The sequence below is a fragment of the Protopterus annectens genome, chromosome 10.part0, assembly GCF_019279795.1.
Source record: "Protopterus annectens isolate FY-2018-M chromosome 10.part0, PAN1.0, whole genome shotgun sequence".
In the NCBI taxonomy this organism is placed as follows: domain Eukaryota; kingdom Metazoa; phylum Chordata; order Ceratodontiformes; family Protopteridae; genus Protopterus; species Protopterus annectens.
The window spans coordinates 104549339-104568660 of NC_056744.1; the positions used below are offsets into that span (position 1 = coordinate 104549339).

Below are 19322 nucleotides of genomic sequence, written 5' to 3' on the forward strand. Positions count from 1 at the left end.
CCCTTTTGAGCGGGTAATGCACGAGGAGTTAGACTTACGGAGATGCAGCATCTCTAGGGCAGGGTCCGAGATTGCCTTGTAGATGACACAAATCACCTCTGAGCAATCTGTACAATACCGAGTAGAATGACAGTGATCTGAGCCTGTCCGCACAAGACAGGTGTTGAAGGCCATGGATTCTCTTTGTGAGGTATTTCTGTAGCCTTTCCAGTTTGTGCAGATGTTTGGAGAGCTACATACCAAACGGGGTGTTACACTCAATTATTGGTCTAATGAGGGAGCAGTACAGAGAGTAATAACCTCCTTTTTTCTGGATGCAGTCCCTTTACTTATGATGGATAGGCATGGATATTTGCCCGTGATAAGTGGGTTGAGGACACTGCCTACTCTGAACTATGCCAGGGACGCATGCTAATGGTGGGAGAGATCTAAGTGCCCCTATTGGCCAGTGTGTGTGTGCAGTGTCCAGTTGCCCAACTTAGGATACCAAGGATACCTCTGCTGAGCAAACAATGGATGTAAAACCAATCAACCTACCAAACATGAACTATACTCAATATAGGTTCACTGACAGCTGGAGCTTGGAAGTGGGTGACACAATAGTAAGGAGCAGGCTGGACATCCTAAGATGGAAGGGCAGTGCAACAAGTCACTTGGCTTGTGATACAGAGTCTACTACTCGGGAGAAGGACATTCTAGAAATTTTGTGGGAATTGTGGTGAGAGATAGGCTTCAGAAGACAGCGAGGTATGTCATAACAATTAGTGACAGACTCATAGCAATCAAACCCCATGTAAGGATAGGTCAGTTTTCATAATTTCAGCCTGTGCCCTACAGCAGGGTTGTGACAACAAGGAAAAAGTGCATTCAAGCAGCAGTTGCAAAACCTACTAGATAAAGCAGAACAACATGAGGTGGGTTTTGATAATGGGGGACCTGAAAGCACAAATCCAGGAAGACAGAACAGCATTTGAGAACTGCCTGGGTTCAAGTGGGTGAGGCAACAAGTATAAAGTAGAGGCCATTCTTGATTTCTGTTTGGCAAATGACTTGATGGTGGCCAACACATGGTTCATTCAGCAAAACAGACAGTCACAGGATTACATACAAGAGTGGCCAATTCACAACTCGGGTAGACTTCTTCCTAGTAAGGAAGAGGGCACTAGGGTAGAATCAGCAGCTACAAAGCCATCCCCAGTGAAAACATCATCCACAACATAAACCACAGGTTGCTACAGTCAGGCGCAGTGGTCAGAGAAGGCTCTAAGGACAACGGAGACTTAGCTAAAGACCTGGAAGTTGACTGGAGAAAGCACAAGGAAATACTCAGAGCTCTAATCACCTCAGGAAGACAAGAAAAGTACAGTTTTGTACCTACCATAAATGTAGATGTTCGAGGATCCACATTGCTGCAGTCATAACCTGTGGGTAGTCCGCTGTCCTCGGTCGGCCCGAATACCAAAGTGTTAGGCTGGCGTCGGTCATGGCGCTCAGAACTGACGTCAGTACGCAGTAGTACTTAAGCGCATGACCGACACCATATCCTCAGTCTTTCTTGCCCCAGATGTCAGAAGGCCTAAAAAGGAAAGGCCATAGCCAAAATAGAAAATACCCAACAACCAACATAGATAAAATAATAACTATCCCAAAAGAAACACAGCAACCCCAAACTATAGAGGGGAAGGAGGGAGGGAAAATTGGACTGCAGCAATGCGGATCCTCGAACATCTACATTTATGGTAGGTACAAAACTGTACTATGTTCTTCGTCTCACATTGCTGCAGTCATAACCTGTGGGTAGAATCCCAAAGCAAAGGTAAAGGGAGGCTGGCAAAACTAAAAAGCCTTAGGAGCTGCTAACATGCCCTGTAAAACTGCAGTGGCAAACCCAGCCCTAGACTTGGAATAAAGAGGGAGATGGTAATGTTTAGTAAAAGTGTGCACTGAACTCCAAGTAGCTGCCTCCAAAATATCCTTAGTAGCTACCCCCCTCAAAAAGGCAGTAGATATGGCAGTAGCCCTAGTGGAATGAGGTCTGATCCCAGCCGGAACATCCTTTCCATGATGAGAATAACAAAAAGCAATACAATGGCCAATCCACTTAGAAATGGTTTGCTTTGAAACAGCTTTCCCTTGTGAACCCAAAGCAAAAGAAATAAATAACTGTTGAGTCTTCCTGAACTCTTTAGTTCTGCTCAAATAATAGTGTAACTGCCTGTGAATATCCAAAGAATGCAAGACTTTTTCTCCTTTATTTTGGGGATCAGCATAAAAAGTAGGCAAATGAATAGACTGGTTTAAGGCCACATTAGAAATTACTTTAGGCATAAAAGTAGGGTTAGTACGCAAAAACACCCTATCCTTATGGAATCTCAGGAAGGGTTCAACTGCCATGAGAGCCTGCAATTCAGATACCCTCCTAGCAGACGTAATGGCCAACAAAAAAGCAGTCTTCCAAGACAAAAACTTCAACTCAGATGTAGCTGCAGGTTCAAAAGGAGGTAAAGTAAGCTTTTCCAACACAAAATTGAGATCCCAGGAAGGAGTAGGAGCTCTACGTGGGGGGTCTTATGTTCTTTGCCCCTCTAAGAAATTGCTTAAACAAAGGGTGAGAAAATAAAGGGTCACAATCATAGTGAGCAGAAATGGCTGCAGCATGAACTTTCACAGAGGAGAAAGACAAACCCTTGTCTAATAATTCAGTAAGGTACTATAGTGTAAAACTCAGATTAGGCACTGAAACATCAAAGCTCTTTGCTGTGCTCCAAAGAAAAAATCTCCTCCATTTATCAGCATAAACTTTTCTAGTACTAGGCCGTCTGGCTTCCAAAATGACATTCAAAACTTGTTGAGGAAGCTGAGACCCCCCAGGATCTAAAACAAAATACGCCAGGCTGTCAGATGCAGGGACTGTACCCTGACATTGAGAAAATGATTGCTTGCCTGGGACAACAGGTGTGGAATTGGTGGCAAAGGCCAAGGAGGCTCCTGTATTAAACTCCTCAGCAGAGGATACCAGTGCTGTCGAGGCCAATCTGGTGCTATTAGAATCATGCAAGGCTTGTCCTGTCTGACTTTCAAGAGTACCTTGGGAAGGAGAGGCAGAGGAGGAAAAGCATAGACGTGAAGGTTGTTCCAACTGAAAGATAGAGCATCCACTTTCCAAGCTTTTGGGTGAAACATCTTTGTGCAAAATTTTGGCAGTTGGAAATTTAGTGGAGAAGCGAACAGATCTATGTCTGGAGTTCTCCAAGCCACTGTCAACTGTTGGAATACATGAGGATCCAATTTCCACTCGTGGGGATCCACAATTTGTCTGCTCAAAACATCTGCTAAGGAGTTCTGTGCTCCTGGCAGAAACCGTGCTTGAAGAGTGATGTGCAACCTCAGAGCAGTCTCCCACAAAATCATAGCTTGTCTGCAAAGAGGGTAAGAATGGGTTCCCCCCGCTTGTTGATGTACCACATAACAGTTGTGTTGTCTGTTTGAATCAACACCTGTCCTGGTCGAAGTAGATCCTTGAAGGCCATCAGGGCAAATTGGACTGCTAACATCTCCTTCATGTTGATATGCAAATGCTGTAGTCTGGGAGGCCACGTGTCTTGAACCCATTTCCCATTGAAGTGTGCTCCCCAAGCCAGGTCTGAGGCATCCGTCGTTAAGATCTGACTCGCCTCTGGTCGGGTCACAGAGAGTCCCTTGTTTAGGTGACATTCCTGAGCCCACCACAAGAATTCCCTCTGGATGCAAGGTAATATCTGAATGACAGTGTCCAAATCGTGGCAGTGTTGAGTCCATACATTTTTGAGATACCATTGTAGCTTCCTAATATGCAGTTTGGCATTGGGAAGTACCAGAATGCAAGATGCCATGAACCCCAAGGCTTGAAGGACTGTCCTTGCAGTCAGCCTGGACATTAGGGATAATTGCTGGAAGTACAGGTGAAGATTTCTTTGTTTGTCCGGGGTCAAAAAGGCCATCTGAGAGGCTGTATTCAGTCTCACACCCAGAAAGCACATGTCCTGAGAGGGTACTAGACTGGACTTTGTTTCGTTCACAGAATACCCTAGGCACCTTAAAACTGCCATTACATACTGTAGATGTTGAAGTAACTTGACTTTGTCTTGAGCAAGAATCAGGCAATCGTCCAGATAAGGATAAATTTGTATTCCTCTTAGTCTTAAGAAGGCTATCACAGGAGCCAGGACCTTTGTGAACACCCTGGGCGCAGTAGATAAGCCAAAGGGCAATGCAGAGAACTGATAATGAAAAGCACCAGCCCGAAAACGCAGGAATCTCCTGCAGCTGGGCCTGATAGGAATGTGAAGATAAGCCTCTTTGAGATCCAGAGTTACCATCCAGTGATCTTTGCCTAGCAGAGGCAGAAGTTGCTGTAAAGTTAACATCTTGAACTTTGGAATGTCTAAGTATGTATTGAGAATGGACAAATCCAGAATTGGCCTCCAAGTGTTTCCTTTTTTTGGCACAAGAAAAAGGCGAGAATAAAACCCCCGGCCTACTTCTGACGGAGGTACCACCTGGATCGCCCCCATTTGTAAAAGTAAAGAAATCTGTTTGTGAGCCTCCAGCCTTTGCTGAGGAGGTACATCCGGCATGCCTTTGAAAGGAGGCAAGGTGTGAAAATAAAACTTGTAGCCTTGATTTATAATGTCCAGCACCCATTTGTCCTGGGTGACCAAAAGCCAATTTTGCTTGAAAAGTGCCAACTTTCCTCCTAGAGGAGCTGCCAGACAGGCAGAGTCTGGCAGCTGGAGATACAGGTCATTGGGTCTGTTTACGAAAAGGCTGACCCCTGCCCTCACCAGAAGATTGTGCAGGAGAACTCCAAGTCCTAGGTCTGAAAGAACCCTGAGCATGAGCTCTGCCCCTACCACGTCTAGACCTGCCCTTAGACTGAAACTCGGAAGAAGGGTAAGACCAACCTTTTGCAGGCCAATTCCTGCTAAACTTAGGGGGCTGCACTTGTAAAAATTCCTTAACCGTCTGCATGGACTTAGCTTTGTCTTCCATTTTTTTCAAAACTGACTCCACAGGAGAACCAAAAAGAACTTCAGATTGTAGGGGAGCATCCAAAATTCGAGCTTTAACATGCTCTGACAAATTTTGATCCTTAAGCCAGGCATGCCTTCGAATAACTGAACCAGTGGCAGCCACCCTGGAGGAAGCCTGAAGAGCATCAAAGCCACATTGCAAGGAATGCTTACCAACCTGATCTGAGGCATGAACTAAGTCCTGCAATTCCTTACACTCTATACCCTCAGCTAAAGCATCTACCTTAGATTTCAACTGACCTAACAGAAAGTTCTGGTACTTCAGCATATGAAACTGGCAATTTAAAGCCCTCATAGCTAGAGTGGAGGAGGTATACACTTTCTTACCCCACCTATCCAAATCCCTAGAATCTTTATCCAGAGGTACTGGATTCTTAACTACCGAAGCCCTGACACCCTTAGGTCCTTGACTAATAGTTTCCGGGTCAGCTCTAGGACTCTTATACAAATATTTATGAGCCTCTGGAACTCTGTAATACCCGTCTGGCTTGACAGGGGCAGGGGGTAAAGAATCAGGATTAAGGGAAGCTTCAGAAAAAACATCCTGAACAACATCTAAAACGGGGAATAGCCAAAGGTCTATGTTGTGGCAAAAACAAAAATTCCCTACGCCTCTTACGAGAATCTGAAAAATCCTGACCTTCCCACTTGAAATGCTCCCTCATGGAGTGTAGGGTTTCAGAAAAGGAAAAATCTTCTGGAGGAGAAGCAGAAGGACAGGAATCCTCTGCATCCGAATCAGAATAGGGAGGAAAATCCTGAATGTCCTCAGCTGAAGACTCAGAAAAATCTGAGGAATGCTCCAATCCCTCCACATCTGTCTCCATCCTAGGCCTCTTGTCTGGGGGGGGCATAGAACCCCTGATTAAAGTAATCAAATCCTCTGCCATTTTCAACATATGTTTTTTAGGAACAGAGCCCGAAGAACTAGGGCTGCTGCCTTTACCAGAAAGACCAGATTTAGCTTTAGCAGGGCCCTTGGTGACAGAAGTAGAAGGCCTAATAACCTTTTGTAATGATGGGACTACAGAAACTTGAGAAGCCCCCTCGGCCTGACCTAACTCCTGAGAGGCCAATTCCTGTAAAATTAAAGGTTCCCCCTGTGATTCAGCCGAGACCTCAGCTGGATCCACAGATTCAACCGTAGTTTCCATAGAACCGGCATCCGCAACGGACGACTCATCCTGTTTAGACTTTAACGATTTATCTTTTCGCTTCTTTGCAGTAGCGGGCTTCGGAGGATCCGACGGCATGTTGTAGTTACACCGCTTACCGAAAACAAGCCTAGCACAATCTAATCTGCGTTTAATGGTGCGCTTATTGAATCTAGCGCAAAAGCGACACCCGACTACGTCGTGCTCAGGCCCCAAGCAAGGAATACAGAGAGAGTGATAGTCCCTATGAGGTATCTGTTTCCCACAAGAAATACAATTATTAACTTTTTCTGACATCCGGATTAACTGAGGCAAGAAAAGACAAAAATATTCCCCAACGGGGTACTTAGCCCAACTTGGTCTTCGGTCTGAAACTCGAAAAACGAAAATTTCAGGACGCCGAACGGCACTTGCAAACGCTGCTTCTGCTTCGGACCATGTGGCAAGAAAGACTTAGGATATGGCGTCGGTCATGCGCTTAAGTACTACTGCGTACTGACATCAGTTCTGAGCGCCATGACCGACGCCAGCCTAACACTTTGGTATTCGGGCCGACCGAGGACAGCGGACTACCCACAGGTTATGACTGCAGCAATGTGAGATGAAGAACATATAGGTGGAGTTGAAGAAGAATGACAGCACCTCAAAACAGCATGTGTGAGAAACTACAGAACAGATATGTGGCAGAGACAGGTATGGAAATAAGGTATAGAAGGAAAGCTGGTCATGGAATGCAGAACTTCAGCATGTCATTAAAAGAAAGGAGAAGTGCAGGAAAAGTAGGAGATTGAAAAGATGGATGAAACTAAGAAGGAATACTGGTTGGCTAACAAAGTGGCTAAGAGAGCAGTTGTAATAACAAAGAATAAGGCATCAAAGGAACTCTACCAGCTTCTAGAAAGTCACTCACTAGATGGCACAAAGAAACTCTATCAGGTCGAAAGGCAAAGACAGAAAGATAAATAAGATAGTAGTCAGACACACTGGATATCAGTAACCTGCTCACCAGTCCATTGAAGTCCATCATTTTGTCCTTGTACTGCGGTATCATTCTGGGTGATGGCAGAATGCTACTCAGGGCTAGGGTCATACCTGCCTGGGCTACAAGATCGGAGAGCTCTTCCATGTCTCTTTTCATGTAGTCCAGGGAGGTATGTCTCAGGTCGTTCACACCAACATGGACAATGACAGAGTCATATTTGTACTTGTTGTGGAGTGACCTGAGTGCGTGCTTTATGTGGCGGATCCTGGCACCTGATAGGCAGCTGACAGTAACCTTCTCCTTGTTTAGCCTGGTGAGTAGAACCATCAGTGTGCCTGACTATAGTGTCACCTATGACTAGTGTGTTGGGTACGTTGATTTGCCTTATTGGCATTAGAAACACAGGACTGTTATACCCAGCTGATGTCCATTATCATTCGGGTCACTGCAAAAATATCCCAAACAACAAACTAAAACAATGAGTGAGAAGGTCACTGAAAAAACAAACCATCATTAAAAACAAAATGAAAACTCCAGCAAAGCTGGAACTTCCACTGAGTGACCTCCCAAACTTCTTGTATCAGAGGCACATGGGATATATGCAAATGATCCTTATGAACATAAGGTGCCAGCCCTGTGTTTCTAATGCTTAGTCAAACACTCTGCTTGTGCTGTGCTGACGAGGTCATAACAAGGCCGAAATATGCATATCCACAGCTAGTGGGGTTTGGCTTTATTGGCCTGAAATTGTCCAGTAAAATGACGAAACAAGTCATGGGCATTCAGCATCGCAATGAGCTGAAACACCTGATGTTCATAAGGATCATCTGCATATATACCATGTGCCTCTGATACAAGAGGTTTGGGAGGTCACTCAGTGGAAGTTCTAGCTTCGCTGGAGTTTTCGTTTTGTTTTTACTGCTTGTTTTTTTCAGTGACATTCTCACTCATTGTTTTAGCATTTGCTTACCGAGAAAGTCCAACTTGGAACAAAGCCAAATTTCAGTGGAGGCGTGGGGAGAAACACTCCAAAAGTATGTCTTTGAAATGTGGGAGGAAACCAGAGCACCCAGAGGAAACCCACATGAACGCAGGGAAGACATGCAGACTCCGCACAGAAGGTACTGCAGCAGAGAATCGAACTGGTGAACCTCTTACTTTGAGGCGCCAACGCTACCGCTGCACCACTGCACCGCCCAGTATAGTACGCACACTGTGAGACAGATGAAGAAATGATGACATCAGAGAAGTCCAAGTAGCTCCAACTGCAGAGAAGGTCAAGGAGAACAGATTACAGTAGTCAGGGCATACATGCAGGAAAGCAGAAGACAATCTGGTGAAGAAGATTTGGGACAGACAGGAAGGAGGAAAGAAGAGCAAAGAGATGGATGGCTTGTGTGAGAGAAAACCTGTGACAGTCAGGCATGACTGCTGAAAGCAGGAGAGTGGCGATGAGTTGAGACAGATGGTAACAGCTGACAAGACACCCCAACCCCATGCAGAAAATGGGAAAAGAGGAGCTTGATGATGGTGATGATGATCCTAAACCATAAATTGATGTATCGTGCTTTTTTTTTAACAATTTTCTTGCCTGACAGATTGAGACTATTCACTAACCAAAATAAATCATGAGAAAGCATTTATAATTTCTACTCTACAGACAAAGATGGTGATAAAAAACTTATGCCTCACAGTAAGTGATGATCATAGCGCTCAACCCAATCCAGATCGCCACAGCGGAACTCCGGTCTGCTAATGACTGGCAGTGAATTTTTACGGTGTCAAGTTACCAGCCCAGCACCCAACCTTCAAAGAAGGCACACCCACTCACGCACGCACCTACCTGCATGTCTTTAAAGTTCACTCGACTGCGGAGAGGACATGCAGACTCCACACAGAAAACGCTCCAGCTGAGAATCGAACTGGAGAACCTCTTGTTGCGAGGTTTAGTCACTAAGTGTAATTCACCAACTTTCCTCCAGAGGTCACCAGTTTTAGGAGGGTAAAGAGGGACAGAGCTAAAATTTGATTCAAAATCAGGGACAGCCGAGAGGTATGGTGATGACTCATTTAGCACTGAATACACAGTCTTAACAGAATGATGGCTGGCAGAATCTGCAGATCCAGACTGAAGATAATTCCCAAAAGCATGCTTTCTCTTCAGCTTTGGGACAATGAGAAGGCAAGCATCCATGGTGGCTGAAGACTGATATACTTTGACAGGAAACTTTCTAAATACTACTGATACTGAATTTGGACTGCATTGTTTGTAACTTTTTGTTCAAGTTTTTTTTAATAGTGTGTTCTAAATTCTATACAACTCAGTCGACTATATAAAATGAATAGTATGAAAGTGGTACATTATATACTAGTTGTGTATGTTGTGTATAAGATGATGAAATACTGAGTGGACCAACTGCATTTTGGCATGATGTGGGTTATTCCTCCTGCATACGGGCAATCCTCAAGACTCGAGAAACAATTTAGAATCTATTTTTTTTTTTAATTTGGTATAGGTGCAAGCCATAAATATTTGGCAAAGTACACATAAAGTGATCTTCCACTGGAGTTGCTGTACAATTTGATACACGATTCTCAATGAATGCTGTAAGTGGATATCAAAATTTTTGTTTTCAGTTTTAAAACAAGTAATTGAAAATGCCAGGGGGTGGGGTCTTATACAAATTATGTCAAACAGAGAAACTATGTGGCAATTGAGGTTAGGGGCTGATAAGCAGCCTGGAATAAATGATTCTGTTAATGCAAAGTGTTTTTTTTTAAAACAAAAGGTTAAAAGTTTTAAAATGATTTATATGTTTGTGTCTTTCGGCTTTTCCCGGTTAGGGGTCGCCACAGTGGAACTCCAGTCCACTAATGATTGGTAGCGGATTTTTACGTACCGGGTTACCAGCCCTGATGCACAACCTTCAATGAAGGCACGCCCCATTCACGTATGCCTCCACACAGAAGATGCTCTAGCTGAGAATCGAACGGGACAACATCTTGCTAGGAGGCGACAATGCTACCGCAGCATCACCACCGCAGTCTTTAAAATGATTTATATAATTTTTTTATATTTTTGTAAAGGTGTACTGTTGTTTTAAATATGTAATTGGTTGTTAAATTAAATTGTGTTCATTAGTTGAATGGTATATATTGTGCTGTGTTTGTTATGTTACTTTGTTCTGATGAAGTCTCTTTTGAGACAAAAGCGATATTAAAGTGTGTTTTTTTGCTAAAGTGTGCTTCTTTTCCTTTTGTTCGACCAATGTGGTGGATTTTTGTTATTTGAATGCTGTAAGTGGGTTTATTTACAGGCAATGCTCAAACAGAAATAGAAGGGGGGCTATTTGTACACATTCCTATTTTTATGCCAAGGCATTATTTTATAAGGCTGGATCCTGGTTTTCCTCAACCTAAAACATCAATTATCATTTTAAAATGAATTTCATGGAAGATTTGTTTAGTGATGATTGAGTCAGGATAGTAATGATTCAATGTCATGCTTTATGCAAAGTATGTCACAAATGATGGAGTGTTAATGCAGATAGTGACTGCACCAAGGGCTAGTTCAGCCTGGAGGCCTTTGAATGGGTTAAATATGTTAGAATTTATCAAAGTCAGTTCAATCTGTTTTTTGATTACTACTTGAGAAATGGGGCTTCTACGTCTGATATGCAAATGGAACCCATGTGTGACTATATAGCCTAATCATAACAACTACAATCATAAATGGTCCCATTTTCTAATGAGGGGTCTTTTAATGACCCTACTGGATAAAGATAATCTGTTGATCCTCATAGCAACTTAATGGTTCCCTGGAAATAGAAATTCTGATGATTCATGACATACAAAGTGAGTAACCAGGCTATGATTACTACAGCTGCAATTGGGGAAGCTGATTAGGTGTATGTGAGAACATCTACAAAAGAATGTACAATGGTGGTCTCCTTTGTGGTAAGAAAGGAGGACCTTAAGTGAACTGTAACTGTTTATGAGTTAATAGACCATGACACTTGACCATGCCTTACCTTGAAAGGAAGTGATTCTCATAAATATTTTAGAAATAATCTTTAGGAAAAAAAAGATTATAACAAGTATTGCAGCATTGTCATTATGGAAATACATGTGTTAATGAGAACCTCAATTTGAATCCCAAGGGAAATGAAACATTTATGTATATTATACAAGAGCACATGGGCTGCAGTATACGAATGACCAAGTCTACGGAGGGTCATTTGTTTTCCCAGCTCCTAAATAGCACTTGTAAGATGTTTGTATGACCTGTTATTTATGCTGCTGAAAGAAGAAATTAAGGTAGAAAAGTACCTAATGGTTTACTATATATATTATATACTTTTTTTGGCTTCCTGCAGCATACCATCAGTTGTTCCCAGGGACATTAGGTCTACTGACATTGCCTTAGCTAACCCCAGGCTAACTCCAAACCATGTCCAAAGCCTGTGAGGAGAAAAAGGCATCCCAGGGCAGAGTCATAGAGCTGATAAGGGAACATTTTCTCTTTCAAGGCCTAATCCCTGCCCACAAACTCAATTGTGCAGTGCAAAGGAAAGACAAACTGGGCTCAAAGCATATCAGCCAAAGCCCTGCCTTCCTTGCATACAACACTAGCCATGTACACTTGGCCTCCACCAGAAATCAACCACAGAAGTATGATGGAGTGAGCAGCCTTCCCCTACGAAGGCCATGTCCCCTACCTGCACCATTTGGCACCTGACCAATAGTCAAGTCTTTATACTTCTATGCCACTAGTGCAGGCAAACTAATTTCAACAGCCATGTTAGCATAAACTTAAAGATCCACCCTTACTATCTCATACTTAATAAACTTGTGCATAAAAATGCATAAGTAGGAAGATACAAAATGTTAATATACGGAAAAGTAAGCAGACTAAATTCTTACCATAGGCATAAAATGTCTCAAAATTAGCAATGCAATTGTACATTAATCACAATTTTTTTTAAATAAAAAAATGAAGTAGAATTAAAAAAAAAAAAGAAAAAAATTACAAAACAGAGTAAGGACAGACCACAGTAAAGTGGATCTAAAGTTGTTTTTTAAAGATGTAACTTCACAGCAACATTAGAATTCCTGGTTTCTATGACTACTGGAATAATAAAAATGACTATCATGTCCAGCTTACCAGTTTCTTCATGATGTATTGTCACTTACTAAAACGTTCTCCCGATGCATACTAGCACGTTTAATGGACAGTAAAATTCTTACAAGAGCTTTACAGGACTGTATTACTCACCAAGGTATTTCTCTTGGACTTGATATCTGTACTCATGGAGATCGAACGAGCCATATGTTTAGCAGGAGAGGCACTGCAGGGACGTTGAGACACACTGAGCTGGGAGCCAGTTAAACTAAGATCCACCCCATCACCACCTCCACCACTTGCCTGGAACAACGAACTACTGCGTGATGAATGCATTGCTGGAATCACTCTGCCGCAAACCTAAAATGTAAAGAAAAATGTTTAGAATTGGCACAGTATTCTGGATAAAATGAAAATGCAGAATGTATTTTTACTGTTAGACGCCCTCCTATCCCAACACTGTCTGCTTAACCACCATTCCAAAAAAGGTTTCTACAAAGAATCAGCAAGCTACAGGGCTTGATGTTAACAATCCCATTAGCATATCCTGATCAGCAGAAATCTCCCAAGGGAGTAATTCTGAGCAACATTCCTAAACCTATGACCAGACCCAGATCCATGGGATGGTAGGTTGGTTGATCTCACAAGGGTGGTTTGCATTCTCATTTTCCACCATACCATCTTCCTCACTGTGGTCACAATGCTGTGCATGATTCACTGGATAACATTAAATGTCAACCACAGCTGTCCAAGTTATCCACATCCCTCTCAAAAAAAAAATTCCCTCGATATGCTGAGTTCATATGCCCCAAGGACTTTAGCTGAATGTTTATGGAAAAAAATGCAGTACCTTATCATACCACTGCATGATCTTCTAGATAGATGTCCTGCAGGTTGATCAATTCAGCCATCCTAAAGATCACTCCACAACACAATATGAAAACTGTATTTACTGTACTAACCAAAAAATGAATGAGGATAACGAACCAATTTGCTGACTGGTCACATATCAAGTAATACAGTTGCAAGTAAAACACAAGAATGTTTAATTGACATTACTTTGGGGGGGAAAGGTTAATTAATGTACCACAACATAGTCAGGCACAGACTTCAACTGGACATTTCCACGTCACAGTATTATAATACTAATGTGGAGTAGTAATCAAAATCAGTTGCCTTAACTGAACATGGCACATAGCTTAAAACCTTTTACGGAGTTTTAAACTATTATCACCAAAGTTCAATAAACAAAAAAAAAATATATATATGCAATAATAGGCTCTGGCTACTGGACAATTAATACTGTAACTTACCCCTTATGCTCAGTCAAAATTTTCTAAAATCTACAATCTTACCATTACTTCCCACCATCCCTTTTACCGGGTACTCTCCCATTATGGAAGCCACTTCCAGGTATTTTGCAGTTTTGCAATCCTATTCCGGGTGGCAACTGCACAAATATTCAATGGCATTCCGTGAAACAAAAATGCAGTGGCAGCTACTACCGTAGGAGTATGATGCTTGCATGTCTGGTAAAAACAGTATTATCATACTTGTAACAAGAGACAACTAAAAAGCTATTTAGACAGATACTAAAGACACATTTTTGCCCTTACCATTTTTTTGCAAATAACACAAATTAATACATTTTTTTAAACAGAAACTGTTTCTGAAGTCGAGTATAGCTGCCTGTGAATATCTACAGAATGCAAAGTCTCACCAGCTGGCTGAAGCAGTTCAAAAGAAAGACGAGCATATGAAAAGCCAGATTAAGATTCAAGTTAGCAGCTACTTCAGAAAGAAAAGAAGTATGCAATTAAATTCTTTTTTAATACCCTTATTAAATTATCTCAACACATATGCAAACATATATTAAATATAAAAAAACATAAAGTTTCCAGTTAGATATGTTATATATTAAATACATTCTTTTTTATAACCATCAATCCAACCTTATATAATTTGCTCATTTCCTTCCTTCCCATAAATCTCACCATACTGCATGCATTGTTCCCACAATTTCCATTTATTTCTATGTAATTTGCTCCTTCCCTTTTTATACAGAATCTACTTCCATTTCTTTGATCGCTGTTAAAATATTCAATATTTCAAATAAAATTGGTTTCAACTTTGACTTCCATTTTCTAGCAATTGCTTTTTTGGCAGTCATCAAAATTAAACTCAACAAGGCCTTACTATGCCTAGGCAAATCAGATCCTGTGCTCCAGCTTAAAAAAAATAATTTCCTTAGTTACACCCATTTGCTCACCCAGTATTTCTAAGTACTCTGTAAAGAAATATTAAAATCTGCCAACTCATTACACTCCCAAAACATATGTTACCAGGTTACCTCTTTCTTCCACATCACACCTGCAATACCCCAGAGTCATACACATGTCCTCCCATTGTTAACTTGTAAACGGTTTATCCAATCTCTCTTCCCAATCTTTTCTCATCTCCTCAGACTGATTTTTATATCTTGCAATATTTTATATACCCTAATTATTCATTTTTTATGACTTCTGTTCTAGACTCAACTAAAAACTTCTACCACAGCAGGTCTTTCACTTAGGCCTCCCTTATACACTTCTCTTTGTCTACACTCTTATCACTCGCTGATAGGGAAGGTGGTCTCTAACCTGGAGACCAAACTTCTTCTTGACATCATCCCACTCTATTACCTTTTTCTCACTAGCAGTTATTGCCTCCTAATACCATGGTTCCTTGGCAAGTTTCTCCATAAATTCCAGTCCCCTCTTGTCTATTTTCTGTAGTCCTACTTGAGGTCATTCCTAATGGCAAAGCCACCTTTCTCCATTCCCGTGTTGGCTTCATTTTTAGAACACTTTCTGCATATATTATATATTATGAATATAATATTTGGTATGGTGGTGGTTATTCTCTTTAAGAAACTGTATCAAAAATCCTACTCAGACTTTATTTTTCAAACTCTCCCCTGCTTCATCATCTTCTTTTTCCACTTTGAATTATAACCTTCTACTTGTGTTACATATATCAGCCTTACCTGTGTAGCTCTAAAACATCCATTCAAATAAGGCAATCCTAAACCACTAAATCTCTTGGAAGTATCCCATTTAACTCTTGCCCCACACCCCCCAAAGATAAATTCAACTGTTTAGAAATTGTCTACAACTTCTCCTCTGGTTGTCAAAAATATGCCTGATCTGTATATAAAACTTAAAGGACTAAAAATATTTTTACTGCTTGTATCTTGCTACCTATATCTATAAACAAGAGCCTCCAATTTCTCCTTAGCTGTCAAAACAGAAGCCTTTTTAATCCATCAGTTTAAATATTTCATCTTGTCATGTCCCCATAAATATGAGTACTGCTGAATCAAGTCTTAAGTGGGTACATAATTTACAGGTACAGCCTTTGTTTTGTTTTCATTAATTTTACATCCCAGAAAGACTTGAAACGGTCTCAAAATGTTCCACATTCTGAATTTATCAAATAGAAAATATCATCTGCAAATAAAGCCATCTTTTCTTGATTACCATACCAGTTATATCTTTGAATTTTTTAAATTATTTATTTTCTTTGTTACTTGCTTTGTATTTAGAACCACTGATGAAGGGGAAGAGAAACCGCAGCCTGATCCCTCTGTTCCAACAAAAACTTATCTTAGAAGAACCATCCCATTTAATTTCTTGATTCTGATCCTTCATATATCCCACGGTTAACCTTATCATTATTTTGTCAGGGAATGCAAATGCCTCCTTTGCCCTACTCATGAAACCCCAGCTTACTCTGTCGAATGCTTTCTCTGTACAAAGACGCACAAACAGCAGTAGTATTTTCTTACATTCTACTTCCCTCATCATCACTACTCTTAATGTTTAAATGATATGGATCAATGTTGTTTCATATGAGGGCAATCAGCTTTGGCAAAACCTTTGCCATAATTTGGCTAGTATATACAAACACTTTACAATCATGGTTTAAAACTGAAATGGGTCTATGTAAGGCTGGGTCTGACTGACCTTAACCTTCTTTGGGTAATACAACCACCACAGCTATCTTCCAAGATGTTGGTACCCCCCTCCTTTTAAAATATAAATTAAACAAAATCTTCCATATTGTATCATTTTCATCCCTCCTAACCTCCACAGGAATAGCATATGCTTGAGACATTTCTGCTCATTCTTGGTTTCCACACTCTTCTGTTTTACACAAATTTTCATATTACTTCTGAAATACCTCTATAAGTTACTGTTCTTGGCATAGACCCCTAAGTTTAGCAACAACCCTTTCTACTTTTTGCTGCCTAAGTCACTAAGTTAAAAGATGTGTGCTCTGGATTAGTTACCAAACAGCTGCTCTACAGCAATCTTTTTAAATGTATGCATATTAACCAAATACTCCTCATTTTCTTTTCAGCACGTGGCAGTTGCTATTCTTGCTCTGCAAGATTCCACTTATTCTGCAATACTTTAAGCTTTGTCAGCCCCTATAAAATTACTTCTTAACTATACCTCTCCTTTATTTCCACCCTATTTTTAAACTCCATTTTCATTTCATCCCACTTACTATCTATCCCTTCTGAAGGGATTACTATCTTCCCAAATAATTCTCGAATAATTCCCACTACCCATTTCTTAAATTCCTCCCTTTTTAACAAGTAAATAGGAAAATGCCAGCGTCTCAATTTTACTTCATTATCATGCATTTTGATCTTGTTTCTTTACTGGTGGTGCATGATTTGAAATAGTTATTGGATATGGGATGCAGCTTTCAATTAAATGTACATGTTCCTGTGAAATATAAATTCTTCTCAGTCCGTCCAAGTTAGTGTACCTGGAAGAATAATATGTAAATATGGCCAGAGTTCCTACTGAATTCACATCTTTCATACCAAATATTTTCATAAATTTCCTCAGAAGTCTGCCCTCTTTTGTTATATTTTCCCTTCTAGGTCCCCCTGATGCATCCTCGGTATTGCAAGTTCCAATCTCCACCAAAAAGTACAATTCCCTGCTGAAAGATGATTATTTCTCCCCAAATTTTCTCAAGCTCCATAACAGCAGTTTTTGGTGGAATATAAATGTATGCCAATATAATCCTCCTCCCTTACCAAAAGACCCTTACTACCACAAATCTTCCATTACTGTATTTTTGTCCTCTTCTGTTACTATTGGAGCCCCTCTAACAATCCTCTTTTACTCTATCCCAGATATTCTGCTGAATGTGTCAAGTTCATGAGTTCATTTCTTTCCAGTGCGTCTCCTGCAGCATTGTTACTTATATTAAGAAATGCAGTGTGTAATTCAATACTCTCTTTTTTTGCCTATATCTGCAAGGCCATTTATGTTCTAAGATACTCTGGAGAGTAACCAATAGGATAAAAGGTTACTGTTCCCACATATTATACATGAAAGCTTGTTTGAATGTGTACTTATTTCCAACTTTTGTTTTGCAAGCACACACTAATTAATGTTTGCCAAGCTGACTTTTTAGGCAGCTGTTTCTTCTCATCTCCAATTGAACCAATGTCATATTTCTCAAGACTTTTTGCTTTAATGAAAACCCTTGAGCAAAAAACTAAAAATTTTCAAAAGAGCCCTATCCCTACAAACTTAGAAAAAAACAGACAAGACTATGTACGTTGTTAAATTAAGTTTAACTCTCCTGACAGGAGAATTGTTCCAAATTGACAGCTACACCCACAGGTATAACCTAATCTAGAATTAAGGTTAGTCACACTAAAGAGCATAATACAGCCTGTGTTCCTACTTAGACAGATTGCCATCTTTTCTCTTATCTCTATTCCCCTCCAGATATGAAAAAAACATACTCTGTGCTTCCAGAATATATCAGCCTTTAGCCCCAAGAAAAAGTGCACTGGCTACCTTTAAATAAAACTAAATTATACACTGTTCTATTAAATTCATTAACATACTAAGGCTGCTGGGGATGCTACCATCTCTTACTTATTTCCCATAATTTAAAACTTATTTTTTGCTGAACTGCTCATCATTGTGCCTTTAAATTTTGCATTTACCTCCGCAAAGAATGGTCAGAACTCGAGTTTCCATGTAAATGTAGTTAGCAATGTGGGAAAAAAAAACAACTTGCATGTGCATAAGGGGATCTTTTGCAAATTTCACTTGGGACAGAATCCTCTGGCTGACTTCTTGTCTAAATGGAGAACATTTGTTAATGGACAAAAACAACCTAATATTTTTGCAGCTCCAATTTTACATTTAGCATTTTTCATGGATTTTATCATTTTGTATAATTATTCAAGCCTATTTGCTTACAAAAAATATTCACAGCTTAAGCTAATGACATTAATCTTTATGCCCACCCTTGTAAAAACAAGGGAAATTATCACCTTAGTTCTTCAGATAATATAATCAGTACACTTTTACACCCCCACTTCAGCAGCCTAAGATCACAGCATTATATTAACTTAAACTTGCTTCTATTCATCCTTTCCTCTTTTATTATAACACTGTAAAACCTATATTTCTTACAACTAAAAAGGTACTTGTTTACTTTAATATTTTTAACTCATACATGTCACTGAAAAGACTACCCCTCACACCACACTTTTAAAATACCCGACTGCACACTATACAAAACTGCTAAATAATATAACATGCAGTTGATATCATGAAATGTTTAATACAAACACCAATAAAAAAAACATTTTTAGCTACTTTTTCTCATTAGTGTCCTAAAACATTACAGACAGTGTAGAATATGTATACCCTGCATCTTTAACAATCAACTGTTTAGTGTTTTCTCAGATACTTTTATTTGCAAAGCTGCATGTCACAAATATGATCAATGTTTTATAATCTCACATTTACTCACTCAATTCAGTGTTGGTCTTCTTCCTGATCATCTCCATCGCTAAACACTAGACTCTGGTTCAAGTCTAATTCTTCCAGTCAATTTCTGTTCTTTTTTTTTTTTTTCTCTGTCTCTCAAGCATTTTCCTTTTGAACATGGGGTAAGGTTTCACT

At 40.3% G+C, this 19322-nt stretch overlaps 1 protein-coding gene across 3 annotated transcripts in view; it reads right to left on the bottom strand.

Annotated features, from left to right (window-relative positions):
* Nucleotides 1-19322, bottom strand: part of CEP131 (centrosomal protein 131) — a 1433457-nt gene that overhangs the window by 1257824 nt on the left and 156311 nt on the right. For all 3 annotated transcript variants that reach the window (XM_044085078.1, XM_044085077.1, XM_044085076.1), the window contains exon 2: nucleotides 12484-12690. In XM_044085078.1, coding sequence (XP_043941013.1) covers nucleotides 12484-12666 — 183 coding nt within the window. In that variant the 5' untranslated portion in view covers nucleotides 12667-12690. The remainder of the gene's footprint in view (nucleotides 1-12483; nucleotides 12691-19322) is intronic.